Source organism: Leopardus geoffroyi, chromosome B4 (genome assembly GCF_018350155.1).
Source record: "Leopardus geoffroyi isolate Oge1 chromosome B4, O.geoffroyi_Oge1_pat1.0, whole genome shotgun sequence".
In the NCBI taxonomy this organism is placed as follows: Eukaryota; Metazoa; Chordata; class Mammalia; order Carnivora; family Felidae; genus Leopardus; species Leopardus geoffroyi.
This window is the reverse complement of record NC_059341.1, coordinates 35,160,810-35,176,659: the sequence shown is the minus strand read 5'-3', so window position 1 is coordinate 35,176,659 and position 15,850 is coordinate 35,160,810. Positions and strand designations below refer to the sequence as shown.

General features: G+C 40.6%; 1 protein-coding gene across 50 annotated transcripts in view; it reads left to right on the top strand.

Annotated features, from left to right (window-relative positions):
- The window catches only part of CACNA1C (calcium voltage-gated channel subunit alpha1 C), a 757,779-nt gene that overhangs the window by 537,611 nt on the left and 204,318 nt on the right, over window positions 1–15,850 (top strand). For all 50 annotated transcript variants that reach the window (XM_045465322.1, XM_045465309.1, XM_045465310.1 and 47 more), the window contains exons 6-7: window positions 7,077–7,235; window positions 13,952–14,148. In XM_045465322.1, coding sequence (XP_045321278.1) covers window positions 7,077–7,235; window positions 13,952–14,148 — 356 coding nt within the window. The remainder of the gene's footprint in view (window positions 1–7,076; window positions 7,236–13,951; window positions 14,149–15,850) is intronic.

Sequence of the window (15,850 nt, the reverse complement as noted above, 5' to 3'; positions counted from 1 at the left end):
TCTGTGAGGGCAAGGCCTGCAGACCTCTTATCTACCACTCTATCCCCAGCCCTAACACAGCAGGTGGCCCATAGAACATAACTTAATAAATATCCTTTGAATGAGTGAAAATTAAAGTATTGAATTACATGACCCCAAAGTCCTCTTCCTATTCTGACAAGCTTTGGTTTGTTTATGAGAAACTTGGACTTATCACCACCACACTAAACCCAAACCTCCCTTCTCCTAGTTCAGTGATTCTCAGCATTGTTTTCTTATCAATTTTATGATCAGGATTTCTTGATAATTTTTATTGTTTTCTGAGTGCTTGGCTAGAACTTTGGAGTCTGAAAAGTTGGGACCTGAAGTGTACATTCCTAACCACCAACAAAAAAAAGCTGTAAGTCAATGTGGAACCTGACCAATGAAATCAAACTAACATTAGCAAAGATCTCCAATTTGGGGGTCTTCAATTATTTCTCCCTTTCCTCCCATTGTATACCAGAACGACTTAAAAGTTGAGTTCAAAAGGAGTATGGGAATAGAGTTTACATGAAAAGAACAGAGCCTGTAGGTCTAGCACTTGATCAGACAACCCTTATGCACAATACCTTTCAGCCCCAGTAAGTTTTCATTTTCCTTCTTCAGGCTTTTGCTCACAAAGTCATTCTAAAACTCCTTCCTGGTGTGACCCCTGGGGCCCTGAGAAGAACAATTCATCACCAAAGCAGGGCTTAGTGAGACTTTTTTTTATAAAACAAGAGTGTGATATATCCTCAGCTCTGTATCCATCCTGGTGGACCATCTGTAAGGGGTATGGAAGCACCAACTTCAGTCGGCCTGGGCAATTTCAAGCTAATCTCAACACTATCTTCAAGAAAGATGCCAGATTTTGCTTTCCATAATTGATGGCTCCTCTTAATCTTTTAAGGAAAAACAGGACAATTTATATGCCCCAGATCCTCTAAGTCTTTCCAACCCTAGAATTTTCAGGTAGGTATGCAGCCATTTGTCCAGGGATTAACAGCAACATAAGAGGGGGGAAAGGAAAAGCCATATATGCCAACTAAGATCCATCTCTGTCCTTTTCCTAAACTTAGCATTGAATGGTGCCACTTGCCAAAGCCCCATCTCCCTGGGAGATCTGGCAACCAGGCATCTTGGGAGACTTTCCTTCTACCGAGAGGAGGTCATCTAACATGAACTGCAAATTATCAGACACTGGATTTCTATATTATATGTTTAATCCCTGTGTAGAACTGTGTGTTCCAAATTTTCTGGTATAGTTTGCATATCAAACATCCCCTCCTATTGTTCCCATAGGTACATGTGTATTTGCCAGATCTCATATCCTGATTTGAAGTTAGGAAAATAGACTCATCATATTTTAAGCCTTTACTGATCTTGTGCTCAGAGGACATTTTCCAACAGTTGCTGTGATCACCAGGCTTACCTAGGGTCCATTTGCTTCTACCAGCATGAGCAGCCAGCCCTGAAGAAAGGCCTAGCAATTTTTTACCAGCCATAAGCATGGCTTATCTGAGTAGAACACTTGGGTGGAGAAATGTCAAATTAGAACTTGAACTGAAGGAGCTGTTTCTGGGACAGCTGTGAGCCAATTCCAAAAAGAAGATAGTAAGCACCCACACCTTGAGAGCCAAATTCTGTAGATGGACTGGAAAGAAGGAATTCTGGCCCCATGCTTTCATATACCAGTCTGTTCCAGGCTGTCCCAGGCTGGCTGCGAGGAAAGTAGGCAGAAACTAGAAGTTTTTCCTGGACTGGCCTTAGAAACATCTGGGCTCTCCTGGAAGTAGGGACTAGGCTTCCCGCCTTTCCCACAGATGTTGTAAGCATGTTGCTTTATAGACATAGATTTTGGAGGCTAAGAACCACAGTCTAAGTGCTATGGGGAGGCATTTAGCACAGTGGCAAAGCCCACAGGCTCAGGAGCCAGGCTACCTACCTAGCCCTGTACCCCATACTACCATTCACCACACATGTAACTACGGGCAGGCCATTTTGCCTCCCTTGGACTCACTTTTCTCATCTGTAAAATACAGTTAATAACAGTACCTGCTTCGTGGGTTGTTGCCAGGAAGAAATGGAATAATCCAAGTAGAGTGTTGAGAGCTGCACCTGACCCACAAAAATGTCTTCAGAACAGGTTAAGCAGGATATAGGGGGCTTTGGTGTGCCAGGGCAATTCTTCACCCAAGAATACCCACAAGGCACCTCCTCCAAGAACTTGTTCAGTCAATGCTTGCACATATCTGAGAATGAAGATCCCACTACCTCTTAAAACATCCCACTCTAGGGGAGCCTGGGTGGCTCAGTCAGTTAAGCATTCAACTCTTGATTTTGGCTTGGGTCATGATTCCAGGGTCATGGGATCGAGCCCCACATTGGTCTCTTAAGAGTCTGCTTAAGATTCTCTCTCTCTCTCCCTCTGCCCCTCTTCCCTGCCCTGTCTCTCAAAAAACAAAACAAACAAAAAACATCCCATTCCATCTTCAGATAGGTCTACTTTTTTAATAGTTTTCATTTGTGTTGAATCTAAATCTTTTCTGGAAACTTCCTAGTTAGTTGTGGTTCCATCCCTGTGGTTACATCAATTCATCTAACTCCTCTTTCTCAAAATAGCAATTTAAATCATGTGTAAATCATTGATATCACCCTCCCTGCCTGTGCTTTTCCCATTCTGAGTCTTATCTTTTTCTGACAATACATCTTTAGTTTCCTCTAATTTATTGCCTCTAATGATTATTTAAAGGCATGGTTTTCCATTCCTTCATCATTGTGGTTTCTGTTTTTTAAGGCAGCCTGTGCTTACAGATGCAATTTAGCTCTGTGTGCATTGAGTCTCTACTATGTGCTAAGATACAAAGATGAGAAGACGAGGCTTCATGGAATGGCATTCTAGGCAGGTGTAACAGCATGTGCTGAATAGAGAGGCATGAAGCCGGAGAACTTCAGACAGTGCAGTATATTCCCAGAATAAGGAGTAAGGTATAAACTGGAATCAGTTGTGATTAAACTATGAAAGTTGGCAGGTGAGTGTTACGTGATAGGGAATCATCAGAGGACTTTTCATCAGGGAAGCAACACGTTCTAGTCTGTGCCTGAACATGAGCATTCTAACTACAGCGTGAAGATTGGGCAAAACTGAACGTAAGGAGACCATTAACCGAATGAAGAACACCAAAAAGATGGAAAAGAGGAAAACAACTCATGAGTCAAAATGTCCAAAATATATACCAAAGGCTAACAGTGTCTATCTCTGGGTGGTGGAATAAGGATTCCACCTTATTTCCACCTGATTTCTTGCTTCTTTTTGCTTCCCATGTTTTCTAATTTCTCTGCGATAAGTATTTTCTGTTTTTCTCAATGATTTTCTGTTTTTTTCTGTGATCTTCTCTATAATACATGATTTTTCATATATCATTTATATAGTAAAAATAATTTATGCTTGTCTAAAAATACTTCAAAATCAAACTTGCATGACTTGATAACCAGTTAGAGGGAAGAGCCTCGGCAATCGGTTTCATGGCCTGGATCCTCAGGTGGGAGGTATGGCCTCCAACTGAGATAGGGACAGGGGAACAGGTGTCCCTGATGGCTGAAAGGAAGTCCACAGGCTACTGTGATTTCGTTTTGGCCTCTTTGTAGCCTACTCAGAAATCTCTGCCTGAGTTTTCAGGCCCCTGGAACTCAGCTGTCCATTCACATCCCTACCTGTACAGCACACTCCATTGCATCAAAGTCCATCAAAGCAAACTTTAGATTTAAAGTTTGTCCCTCCTTCAGTAAATACTTACTGAGTTCCAGGTGTGCCTGGCATGGTGACGTGTCCAACTTCGGCTCAGGTCATGATCTTGTGGTCTGTGAGTTCGAGCCCCATGTCAGGCTCTGTGCTGACAGCTCAGATCCTGGAGCCTGCTTCGGGTTCTGTCTCCCTCTCTCTCTCTGCCACTCCCCAGCATGCACTCTCTCTCTCTCAAAATATAATAAACATTAAAAAAAATTAAAAATACTTACTGAGTGCCTGCCATGTGCATCAGTGCTAAAACAGCAAAAAGAGCAGGCAGCCCCTGTCTTCAAAAATTCAGCCCAGTGTGAAAGACAAATAAAAATGCTTTAAAAAATCATTTGATGAGAGGCACCTGGGTGACTCAATTGGTTAAGTGTCCAACTTCGGCTCAGGTCATACCTTGCAGTTTGTGAGTTCGAGCCCCGTGTCAGGCTCTGTGCTGACAGTTCAGAGCCTGGAGCCTGCTTTGGATTCTGTGTCTCCCTCTCTCTCTTTTCCTCCTTCACTTGCACTCTCTCTATCTCTCTTTTTTTAATCTTTATTAAAAAAAAAAAAACACTTAATGAACATAGAATTCCAAACTGAGACTAATGCTCCAAAGGAAGGGAAATGGTTCCAAGGAGATATATAAGAGAGGAAACTTCTGTCTGGGAGCTTGGAGAAGGATCCCCAAGAAGAGAGATGCTTGGGCCCAAAGCAGAAGGATAAGTAGGAGGGGACTGTGGAGAAGAATTCCAGGCCGAGAGAGGAGCGTGCTTCACATCCCTGTGGTAGACGAAGTGCAGGCATACCTCATTTTATTGCACTTTACTGTATTGTGCTTTGAAGATGTTGCATTTTTTACAAATTGAGGGCTTGTGGCAACCCTGTGTCAAGCAAGCCTGTCAAGCCCTTATCCTAGCAGCACTTGCTCACTTTGTGTCTCTGGTCACATTTGGGTAATTCTCACAGTATTTCAAGCTTTTTTATTGTTACTATATTTGTTATAATGATGTGTGATCTGATTTCAGTGATTATGACTCACTGAAAGCTGCGATGATGGTGAGCATTTTTTAGCAATAAATTATTTTTTAATTAAGGTATGCACGTTGGTTTTTTAGGCATAATACTATTGTATACTAGATAGACTACAGTGTAGAGTAAACATAACTTTTACTTAAACTGGGAAACCAAAACTTCATTTGACTCACTTTATTGCAATATCCATTTCATTGCAGTGGTCTGGAACAAAACCCTCATATCTTTGAGGTCTACTGTATAGTATATTGGAGGCTAAAAGAAAAGCTGTTTGGCCAGGAGTGTGGAGAGTGAGGACAGGGGATGGGGCGGGTGGAGAAGTAGATAGGGCCAGACCCTACAATGCCTTAAAGGACACAAGAAGGACTCTGGTCTTAACCCAAGAGCAGCACCTTGGCTGAAGCACAGAGGACCAAATCCCATTCTGTGTCTCTCACCACTTTCTTGCCACCCAAGGCTGTGGCACTAAAGGCCAGACAGCAAAGCCCACTGATGGCCTGGATAGGTTGGATCTAGAGATCTCCGTCCTCTTCAGTGAGTAGCACTTTGAGAGCTCCCCGCCCCAGAAGACACCTCTGAAACTTGCTTTGCAATTCAGTTTTCAACTTCCTCCATGGCTTCACATACTTTAACACTAATGTGTGTACAACTTGCTAATTAATGAAATCATTTGGATCTGAAAACATCTTGTTCTAATGGGAGGCTGCAAAGCACTCTCATTAATTCACAGGTAAAATTATTCCAGCTTTTCTCTTTTATTTTTTTTCCTCTCCCCATCTTGGCTTAATAACTGGGAGAATTCCTCTAATTAGCCTTGTGAAAATCACTCCACCAAATCACAAAACATCAGTGGCTGCCTTGGGGTCTGGGGAGAGGGTGACCCAGACTTTGTTTACCCAGTGCAGAGGGAGGGCAGTGGCTGAATACAAAGATGAAACTTCCAACACAAGAGAGGATGTCTGCAGTTGGGGGGGGGGGGGCGGTAAGTCAGATGCGGACACTAAAAGTGCCCTGTGTGGTGTGATGCACAGGTGGGCATCCTATCATATGTGTGTCAGAGGTGGCCACAAGATTTTCTGCACAACTGGCCTAGATGTAAGGAAGGAGAACCTGCCCTTTCCCCCACTTCTGCCGTAGGACATGAAGATTTGGTGTACTCACTGTTGATAGTAATCTAGGGGCGACTGGCTGCAACTGTCTCTCCACCATTTGCAAATGAAAACTTGTAACATCTCTTTTGAACAAGGAGTATTCTTGGTGTCATTTATGGTTGAGTTCATAAGTTTGGGGGTCCTTCTTCCCATAAGATGATAGTACAAGCCTTCAGTACTTTTGGGATGCACTGACAAGACTGATATGCTACATAGGATTTTTCGTTTACTTTTTTTGTCCTGGCAGGATCTGAGTACTTTTAGTTTTTATTGTGGTAATATATACATATCAAACTTTGCCATTATAATCATTTTAAGTGTATGGTTCAGTGACACTAAGTATATTCACATTTTGCAAAGACCACCACCATCCATCTCTAGAACTTTCTTATCTTCCCAAATGGAAATTACATATTCAACTTGAACTCCCTTCATTGGGGCTTTTCAATGGAGGGCTCTAGTGTTCTCCAGATATAGGCCCTGAGGGAAAGTGGCCTGGCCAGAAATCTGTAGGAAGAGAGGTTCACTCACATGATCCAGAGAAGGTCTTAGGTATCACCACCTATGTGTAACCTGGGGGTATGAATCAGTTTCAACAAAGAAAGTCCCCCCTCCCAGATGCCTGACAACCAGGCTGATGTGCGTTTTCTGGCAGATAGGGTCAGCCACAGGATCTAGTAATCCCACCTTGAGGGATAAGCAAGTCCTTGCAGAGCTGTGTCTAGTCAAAGTTAATTCTCACTGTAGTGAGATGGTGGTCTAGGACAAAAAGATGCTAGGTTATCTCTAAGACAGGATATTAGAAAATTGGATAGTTCTGGATGAAACAACATGTTCTTCCCCTTAGAAGTACAGCATCTGCCAGTCCTTTCATTTGAATGTGCCTCCAAGAAAGATTTGGAGTCAGGCCAACCTAGATATCAATCCCTGTTCTGTCACTCACTGTGTGACCTTACACCTCAGTTTCCTCATCTAAAAAATCAGACTTGTGATACCTCACTAGTAGAATTGCTAAAAAGATTACGTGAGATTATGTCAGTATGGCATCTGAGATAGCACTTGGTTTAGTAAGTGGAAGCTGATGTTCTCACTGTTACTATCTAATTTTGTCATTGTAGGTCTCCAAGTCGTTCTGAATTCCATTATCAAGGCCATGGTCCCCCTGCTGCATATTGCCCTGTTAGTGCTATTTGTCATCATCATCTACGCTATCATTGGCCTGGAGCTCTTCATGGGAAAGATGCATAAGACCTGCTACAACCAGGAGGGCATAGCAGGTAAGGAAGATGCTGAGAGGCCAGCTCTCAAGAGGCTTCACTGTGTCATTGCTACTTTCCTTGTAGTTGGGTGAACTGCCACCATATAACCAGTGGTGCTAGGCAAGGCCTCCTCCATTCAAGGACTCATCTTTTCATTCCATGGTTAAGTGAGAGGCAGAGATTGGTATTGTTTTTCTCTTGGTAATTTTTCTTTTTACTAAAATAGATCTCTGTTAAGACAGCTCACATCCAGCACTGCTAAACAGTTTAAATGAGCTGTGTGATTCAAAAAACATAACCAAGCCAACCTTGAGTATTTTAATTTAAGAATCAGAACTGACCCAGGGCACCTGGGCGGCTCAGTCAGTTGAGCATCCGACTTGGGCTCAGGCCGTGATCTCGAGGTTCATGGATTTGAGCCCTGTGTCAGGCTCTGTGCTGACAGCCCAGAGTCTGGAGCCTACTTCAGATTCTGCGTCTCCCTCTCTCTCTGCCCCTTCCCCGCTTGCACTCTGTCTCTCTCTCTGTCCTAAAAATAAATAAACTTTAAAAAAAAGAATAAGAACTGACCTAGTGATGGTGTGTATCTCTATTCCATTGGTCCTTCAGTGTCACTTGTCATTCAAAGCCCTGGCAGCTTTGCCTGCAGCCAGTAGTTGCCTCCATCACAACCCTGGGTTCTTTCCACTATCTAGGGCTCATCTTGCCTCCTCTGTGTCAGTGTTTTGTGCTTCTACATTCATAGACAGAACCTCCAACCTTTTTAAGACTTCTCTATGTTCCTTCCATAAAACAATATAGTTAACAAGAAATGCTGGCCCATTTAGCACTTCTCTGAATACAACTAATTTTGGTTTGTGGGATATGCTACAAACTGCTGTCTTAGGTTACTAAAATCTCAGCTGCACCTTTAAAAAAACATTTAAACAGAGATTGACAAAATAAACAGACATATAAAGGAGTTTAACATAAAAACTTTTTGAAAAAGTACTTTCCCCCAAAGGGGTTAGCAGTATTAAATTTATGTGATTTTTTATTCCAATAACAAGATCTTTCATTCTAGTTTTTGGCATCTTGATGGAGAAAGGGGAACATCTGTCTGAAGCTTTAAAAGATACCTCATTTCTTTCCATCAGTACTGCTTCTCATTTCTATTCAGCCCAGGCATTAAATTAAATGTGACCCCTCTTGCCTTGGGATGGTGAAGAGAGACAGATCTGTATGACAAAGAATGAAATGGTTATTCATATTCAGAAACCAAAATAGAGTACCAGATCTGGATGATCTCGTTTGACTGGGTGGATTGACTGGGTATTTGTTGTTTTTAGGTCACTGCTGCATAACCATAGTCCTAAAACAAACAAACAAGAAAACTATAAATCTATAATCACAGGCTTACACAATGGTTTTTACTGTTTTGATGAAGAGTCTGTTTAAGAGACCATTTTTTTTTTTTTTTACTCTAGAGAGAACTTCCTAATTATTTGGGTCATAATTGTATAAAATAAGCTATCATATTAAAAAAACAGAAGCTCTTTAATATTAGAACAGATCTTGTCTTTAGCTAAAACTCATCTTTGCTTAAAGGAATACCAAATAATGCAATGAGTAGTATTTTCCCCTTGAATTCAAACCCTTCTTTTTGTTCACTTCAGTCTGTAGCCAGCCCTGAGCCAATACATTTATGTTAATTGTGTAGCTTTATTAGATTTCATTCTAAGTCCTGCTTAAGAGCTACTGTATTATGTCTAAAGTTTATGCAGTTGTGTTGAAATGATTGATGACTCTTTAGACCCAAAGTCCTCAGGCAGTCACAGGGATATTGAGTGTCAAAGACCCCAAGAGTGGGTTATATGCTATGGTGTAGCTCTCACCAACAGCATACCAAGTGGAGGACGGTGAAATGATGAAACTCTGCCACAGAGCTAAAGATAGCAACCCTACCCTGCAACCAAAGGTCTGTATACAACTTACCTAAGGAACATTGCTCCCAGAACTGCCCATGGTTTCTATCATTCTGCTGGGAAAACAGCAAAAGTTTGTTTTTCACTGGTGGCAAGATCCTCTAAAGGCCTATGCTAATAAGCAACCTGGAACATTGGAAATCACTAGGCATCACTGTCAGACCTTCATTGGCCTCAACAGGCATGATAAACAAAAGAGATACAGGGTGGCTCTCCTCTGTGCCACAGTTGCACAGTCTGGTGAAATAGCCACCACTGGCCTGCTAAAACTTATAGTGGCCTCCCCACTTTTAGGATAAAGACTAGAACTGGCCTCACCAATTGGGGTGGCCAATTTAGAACCATACTGTTGTCTATCCTTGATTTACAAAAAAAAAAAAAAAAAAAAAAAACAAGACCAGGAAAAATACTTGAGATGTCACCTGCTTCCTACCAGAAGATGCATCAGATCATTTAGTGGTGGGTTTTCCCTTTACTCCACAAGTCAGAAGGGAAGTTAGCTCCCATCAGTGAAAATGAACATCAGCCTGGAGAGCCAGGATGTCAGAGGACAGACACCAAGAGAAGTGTCCCAAAGAGAGGAGCCATGCCAGCTCCATCAGAAAGGTGACCTCACTCTGTGTAGAGCCAGGCTCCCTGCTGGGAAGAGGGGCTGAGGACACGTGGCTGCAGAAGACTTTTTAATCAACACACTGCAATCCGGAGCTCATGTAGCTCCTCCTTCCTAAATCTGCCATCTGATGACAACCTAGGGACCCACTCCATTGCTCCCAAAAGAACACAGTCATCAGGGCCTCTTCCACCTACATAGTGACTAAAACAAATAAGAAGGAAAAAGTGTATGGAATCTGGACATATTTCATGCAGCCAAAGAGATCAAAAGTTTGTAGTCTTTGAAGCCAGTCTTCATGTGTTTTGGAGAGTTTTGTACCACCTTTAGAATGGGTGATTTTTTTTTTTTTAATTTCAGACTTTAGATTGAATTACCATATTATTCTGCAAATTTAGATTATTCAAAAATGCTTGTGAGCCCTTGTCATAATTTTTAATGGAATTTAAATCAAATTCTTCTTCTTTGCACTCTAAGATTATTCTCAGATTACGAATTTTATGTGCTTGTAGATTTTAGGACACATTGGATTTTAAGCCATGTTTTCTATGAAGAAAGGTCTTGAGCTGGCCAGGTGAGCCATTATTCAGCCTCTAGGCTGCCCTTCTAGTTCCCTGTAGAGGTGGTCTCTGAAGAGGCAATTTTTCTCCAATCCCGGAGGCATCTGCAAGGCGCCTTCCTAGTTCCTCAACAGATACATCACCATATGCCGCACCTTTTGTTTCTGGTTGTCCCATCTGTTTGATGGTACTCTGAGCCAGGCTACTCTGAATAGCTCTCCCAAGCACACTAATTACCCCTGAGACTGGCAGAGAATTGGTTGGCTCAAACCTAGAAATGAAATCACTTCCATTGTATTCACTTCTTAAAGTTGGTCCTAAAAAAGTAATTGATTTTGTCTTTGGTGATTTCTCCTTGGAACCCCTTACTGGCACTCTCCCAGGATTTCATATTCTTGTTGGTATTAACTGCATTTCTAAAATCGCTCCTAATCTTTGCCTCCATTCTTTTACCACAAACTTAATTTGGACTTTCCAGAATGACTCTACTTCTCTTCACTTCTGTTTTAAAACATAGGGCCCACATCTTTGTTTCTGTTTCTTACATCACGTTCCTCCTTTCTTCCCTGGGACTTCATGACTCTGCAGAAGAACACCAACACATTTTCACATTCAAGCCATTTTTCCCCCACCCTCAAGTGCATGTCGCAAGGACCTGCTGATTTGTGTGTGTTCACATTTTTCAAGTGTTCCCTTTAGTGCTTTTTATAGAGACCTATTTTTACCAGATCATCATTGCTTCTTAATTGTTCTCAAATCTTTTTTATTGTTGTTCAAGATAGATTTAAAATAGCAGAATGGCGCTTGAGCCTTAAATAATCTCTGAATCTCAACCCTTTCTTTTTTATTAATGAGATCACTTCTCCTGATTCCATTTTCCTTTCAACATATATATTTTTTAATACCCCAAAATATGTTTTTCTTCCTTGAGGACACTCAGAACTCACTTTGGCAACCTTCACTTTTTCCTTATTTTTGTCTGTTTCAGGAAGAGAGAACACAGGGAAGGCTGTAAGATGAGCAGTCATAATACAAAGATTAATGGCATCTTTATTCACTAGAAAGTAAAACAAGAGAAGAAGAAATGCAAGTTATCCCTCTGTTCTTCCGCCTTCTCTTTTCCTCCCATCTTCTATATCATTCCAACACTTATCATAGTGACTGAACACATCATGGTAGAAAGCCATCACCAGAATGGGTGAGAGCCCAACAACACGTATGATCTGTTTTTTTCTTGGTTTTCCAGACTCTCAATTTTTTAGGTGTTTCTTGCCCACTTTTTCATGTATTCTTTAGGTTTTGGATTCACTTTTTAGTGTCCCTCTTTTTATAGCCTCTCATTAGTTAAACTCACATCCAAATCTCCAAAGACTTCAAAAATTCAAAAGTCACAGAAAAGTTCTGTGACTAGAGTTCAGTTACATAAATGGAGCCCTCCTGGGAGCCAGGCCCTAGAGTCAGAAAATGGTGTAGACAGTCATTCCCTCAAACAGTTCAGTGACCAGTGATGAAGACCTTTACAACTTGGTCATCACAGAAAGAATCACATGCAACCTGAAGCACCAGGCCAATAATAAGCCAGGAAGCAGCACTATTCACAATAGCCCACACCTGGAAACAATCCAAATGTCCATCAGCTGGTGAATGGATAGGTGTATAATGAAATGCATTCCTTGGCAATAAAAAAGAATATACTATACTGATATATGCAACAACACAGAACACAAAAACATTATGCTAAGAAAGAAGATAGACACAAAAAGCCACATATTATATGATTCTGTTTATATGAAATTTCTAGGGAGGCAAAGTTATAGAGACAGAAAGTAGATCAGTTTGCTAGGGGCTGAGGATAGGAGCAGGGATTGACTGCAAACAGGCACACAGGAATTTGGGAGTTTGATGGACATGTTTTAAAATGGATTGTGGTGATGGCTGTATAACTATATAAATTTACTAAAAATAATTGAGCTGTACATTTACATTGATGAATTGTAAGACATGTAAATTATATTTCAATAAAGCTGTTAAGGGAGAAAAAAGAAAAAAAGCCAAGATACACTCCGGCATATATTTTCAACCATACTGCTCAACTCATTTTCATAAGAACTGTCTCTTAGTTAGGATTAATATTCCTCTTCCTGTCCTCCTCTTGAGGGTGAACAGTTTCAAATTTGAAGCCACAAATTGAGAAAGACCAACCAATATTCTTCAATACAGAGGTACTAGACTTGTAATTGTTTTGATGCATATGAAACAAGATAAGACCCAGGGTGACCTGTTATCTCTAAATGAAGAACTACAAGTAAATTCTCTATCCTGAGGCATATATTTATTCACTGTCATTAACGGCAATCATTTGTTTGTTAGGACTGGAGTCTATTCTGTTTATTATTGTTACCTTCTATAAGCATGAGACAATGTCTTTAATTTTACAAACTTCTGTGAATTCCAAACTATTACCTTCCACAGCTGGGGCCAACTCTCAATATTTTGCCATAATGGGAATTCTTAGATCAGTCAAGTCTTATTTCAATTCACCAATGATCTCCACACCAAAAATGTAAGACACATCTTAACTATTAATTTCCTAGTAGCTCTCCCTGGCATGTGGAATTGGTCCAAGCCCTGTCTATAGCCACAGCAGATATGTTATATGGTTTTCTGAAAAAACTCTGTCCATACTGAGTATTCTCCCTATTACCCACTGCCACTTTGTCCTGATTAGAGGTCAGAAAATGATTCATCTCTTCTGAAATGTATAAATTCTGGAGACCAAAGAGCAGTGCTGCAAGTCTGTAAAAGTCAGTAGTATTTGAAATCAAGGGTTATAGTAAAGATTGCTATGGTTGATACTTTCCCCCTATGGTCAAAATTTATTTTTTATCCTTTATAAAGGCTTCCACTGTAAAATGATTTGCATGCCTGGTAATGCATCATGTAACATGTAGTGGAGAAAATGTTACTGAATGGGATTTGTTGACTAATTATGTGAAAGAGTCTTCCAGTCAATATAGCCCTCACCCTAAACTCTGATATTCCAATGGAAGTGTCCATAGAGACTTTATCACCAAAAAAAAAAAAAGAAAAGAAAGAAAGAAAAGGAAAGGAAAGGAAAGGAAAGGAAAGGAAAGAAAAGAAAAGAAAAGAAAAGAAAAGAAAAGAAAGAAAAAAAAGAAAAGCAAAGAAAGAAAAAGAAAAAGATCATTTTCCAGGATATTTTCCACCTGGAGTAATTGCATCATCATTATTTTTTAATTGGCCATTTGACCATGATGTCAACATGTTTCAACAGAAAGTGTGATAATAGCCTTACTGTCTTTGAAATCAATTATTGAAGTTAAAATTCAGTCTAACAATTAGTTGAAAATACTGACCTGCTAAATCAATGACACCCTAAATGAATACCTAGTTCTATATGTTGTTTAATTTGTCTATGGGGGAACTAACGAAAACTTGTTCTGCATTATTGTTGTGGTTGTTTTGCCTATCCCATCAACCTTATCCTATCACTTTTCTCTCTGACTTCTCTCTCCTTCTTTCTCTGCCCATCTCTCTCCATCCCTTCTGCTTCCTTCTCTTTTCCCCTGGTCATTCAAGATGTTCCAGCAGAAGATGATCCTTCCCCTTGTGCTCTGGAGACTGGCCATGGGCGGCAGTGCCAGAATGGCACTGTGTGCAAGCCTGGCTGGGACGGGCCCAAGCACGGCATCACCAACTTTGACAATTTTGCCTTCGCCATGTTGACAGTGTTCCAGTGCATCACCATGGAGGGCTGGACAGATGTGCTATACTGGGTACGTAGCTTGAGATGGGTGGAGGCAAGGAGTCCAGAAGGCTGCAAGCCTTTCTTTGACATCTCCTTTTTCCATTCCCCCCATGACTTTGTGGTCACGTACACACCTTGGTGGAATAGTTGATGAATGTCTTTGATTTCTTCCAGATCTTTCCTGAGAAACAAAGCATGAAATTTGCACCCTAATGAGTCTCTCTGTTTGCCCACCAGCCTAAGAGAAATGTCATCTCTCAGTTTGTCCTACTGTAGTGAGAAACACTGGTGTGCATCTGATGCTCTGTGAATGAGGTGGCCAAACCTAACACGAGGATTCTATTCAAGTCCCCTTCTCATTGTGGAGTTCCTTCTGTTCTTATCCTTGTCTTGCATCTGTCCCCAAAAGAGAGCTAAAGAGCACAATTATTAATTTTTAGGGCTAAAGAGAAAAGTCATACTTGGTCTTCTAACAAGAAACAATTTTTATTGAATTGTGTAGCATTATGGCATGCTATTATATTTCTATTTCTCATGTTAATCATACCTTATCATATTAGAATCGTCCATCAGACAAATACATTGCCATTATTTTCACTGCTAACAAAATACTCTGCTGGTTATGTGATGCACATTTATAAATACCACTTCCTAAGTGTCAACCAGTTGACAGTAAATCTTCTTCTACTTTCAAGATGCCCTTTTTATTATCCAGCAGCCAACACTACTTTGCCAACATTAAAGCTGTTAAAGTGCCAGATTTTTGCCTATGGGACAGGCAAATATACACACCATATTTGAGCTGTCTCCATTCTGGCAAAGTCAAGTCCATTATTTGTAAAAGCTCCAGAAAATATAATTCTTTATAGTATCTCCTACTTGAGCATGAGGAATGACTTGCCAGAATCCAGTGTTGTTCTCCAGCATTTGGGTGAAAAATGCTTGTTGCCAGTCTTGAAAATACCATCTCACACAGAGTTTTGCAAATAGTCAAATTTATTTGGCCATGCTGAAAACAGCCTAAGATCCTCCTTAGGGAATAGTGTCTACACACTAAAGCAGGGAAGAGGGAGAGGAAAGTGAATGCCTTCCCATTGAACAGAGCTGCCAGATAGAAAGGAACTGATGCCAAGAGAGGTGTTGACTTCTTCCTAAAATCATAAGAGTTTTGTAACAACACAGAGATGTGGTACAGGGTATTGTATCTTCTAATTTTTTCATAAGCACCATGTCCTCTCGATTCAAAACTCTTCTTCCCAGTTTCTATGTTCTAGTCAACATGCTGAAACCTTGTGTTGCTATGAAATGCGTACTTCTGCAAATGACTACTAGAAACTTGCCCAAGAGCCTTGTACCCAGCAAACATTTATTGAGCATTCCTTGCATGCCAGGGATGCTTCTAGGTATAGAATTCAGACATAAATAACATCCAGTTAAGACTGAAAAGTTCAGTCTAGAGAAACAGTAAATCTAAACTAAATAATGGTTGTACAACTGGAGCCTGTGCTCCAATGGTATTGTTGCTATGTTGTGATACTTTGAAAAGAAGACAAAGGCCAAATCATCTCACCCTCAAATTAAAATGAAACACTGGAAAACATTTTTCCAGCCTATGCTCAATACAAAACTGGTTTGAACAATTTCTAAGAGGAAAAGAAGGAATTGAACTAATTTGAACTAAATTGAACTAATTTGCCTAAATATGCTTAGGCAAATTTATTTTGTTTAGC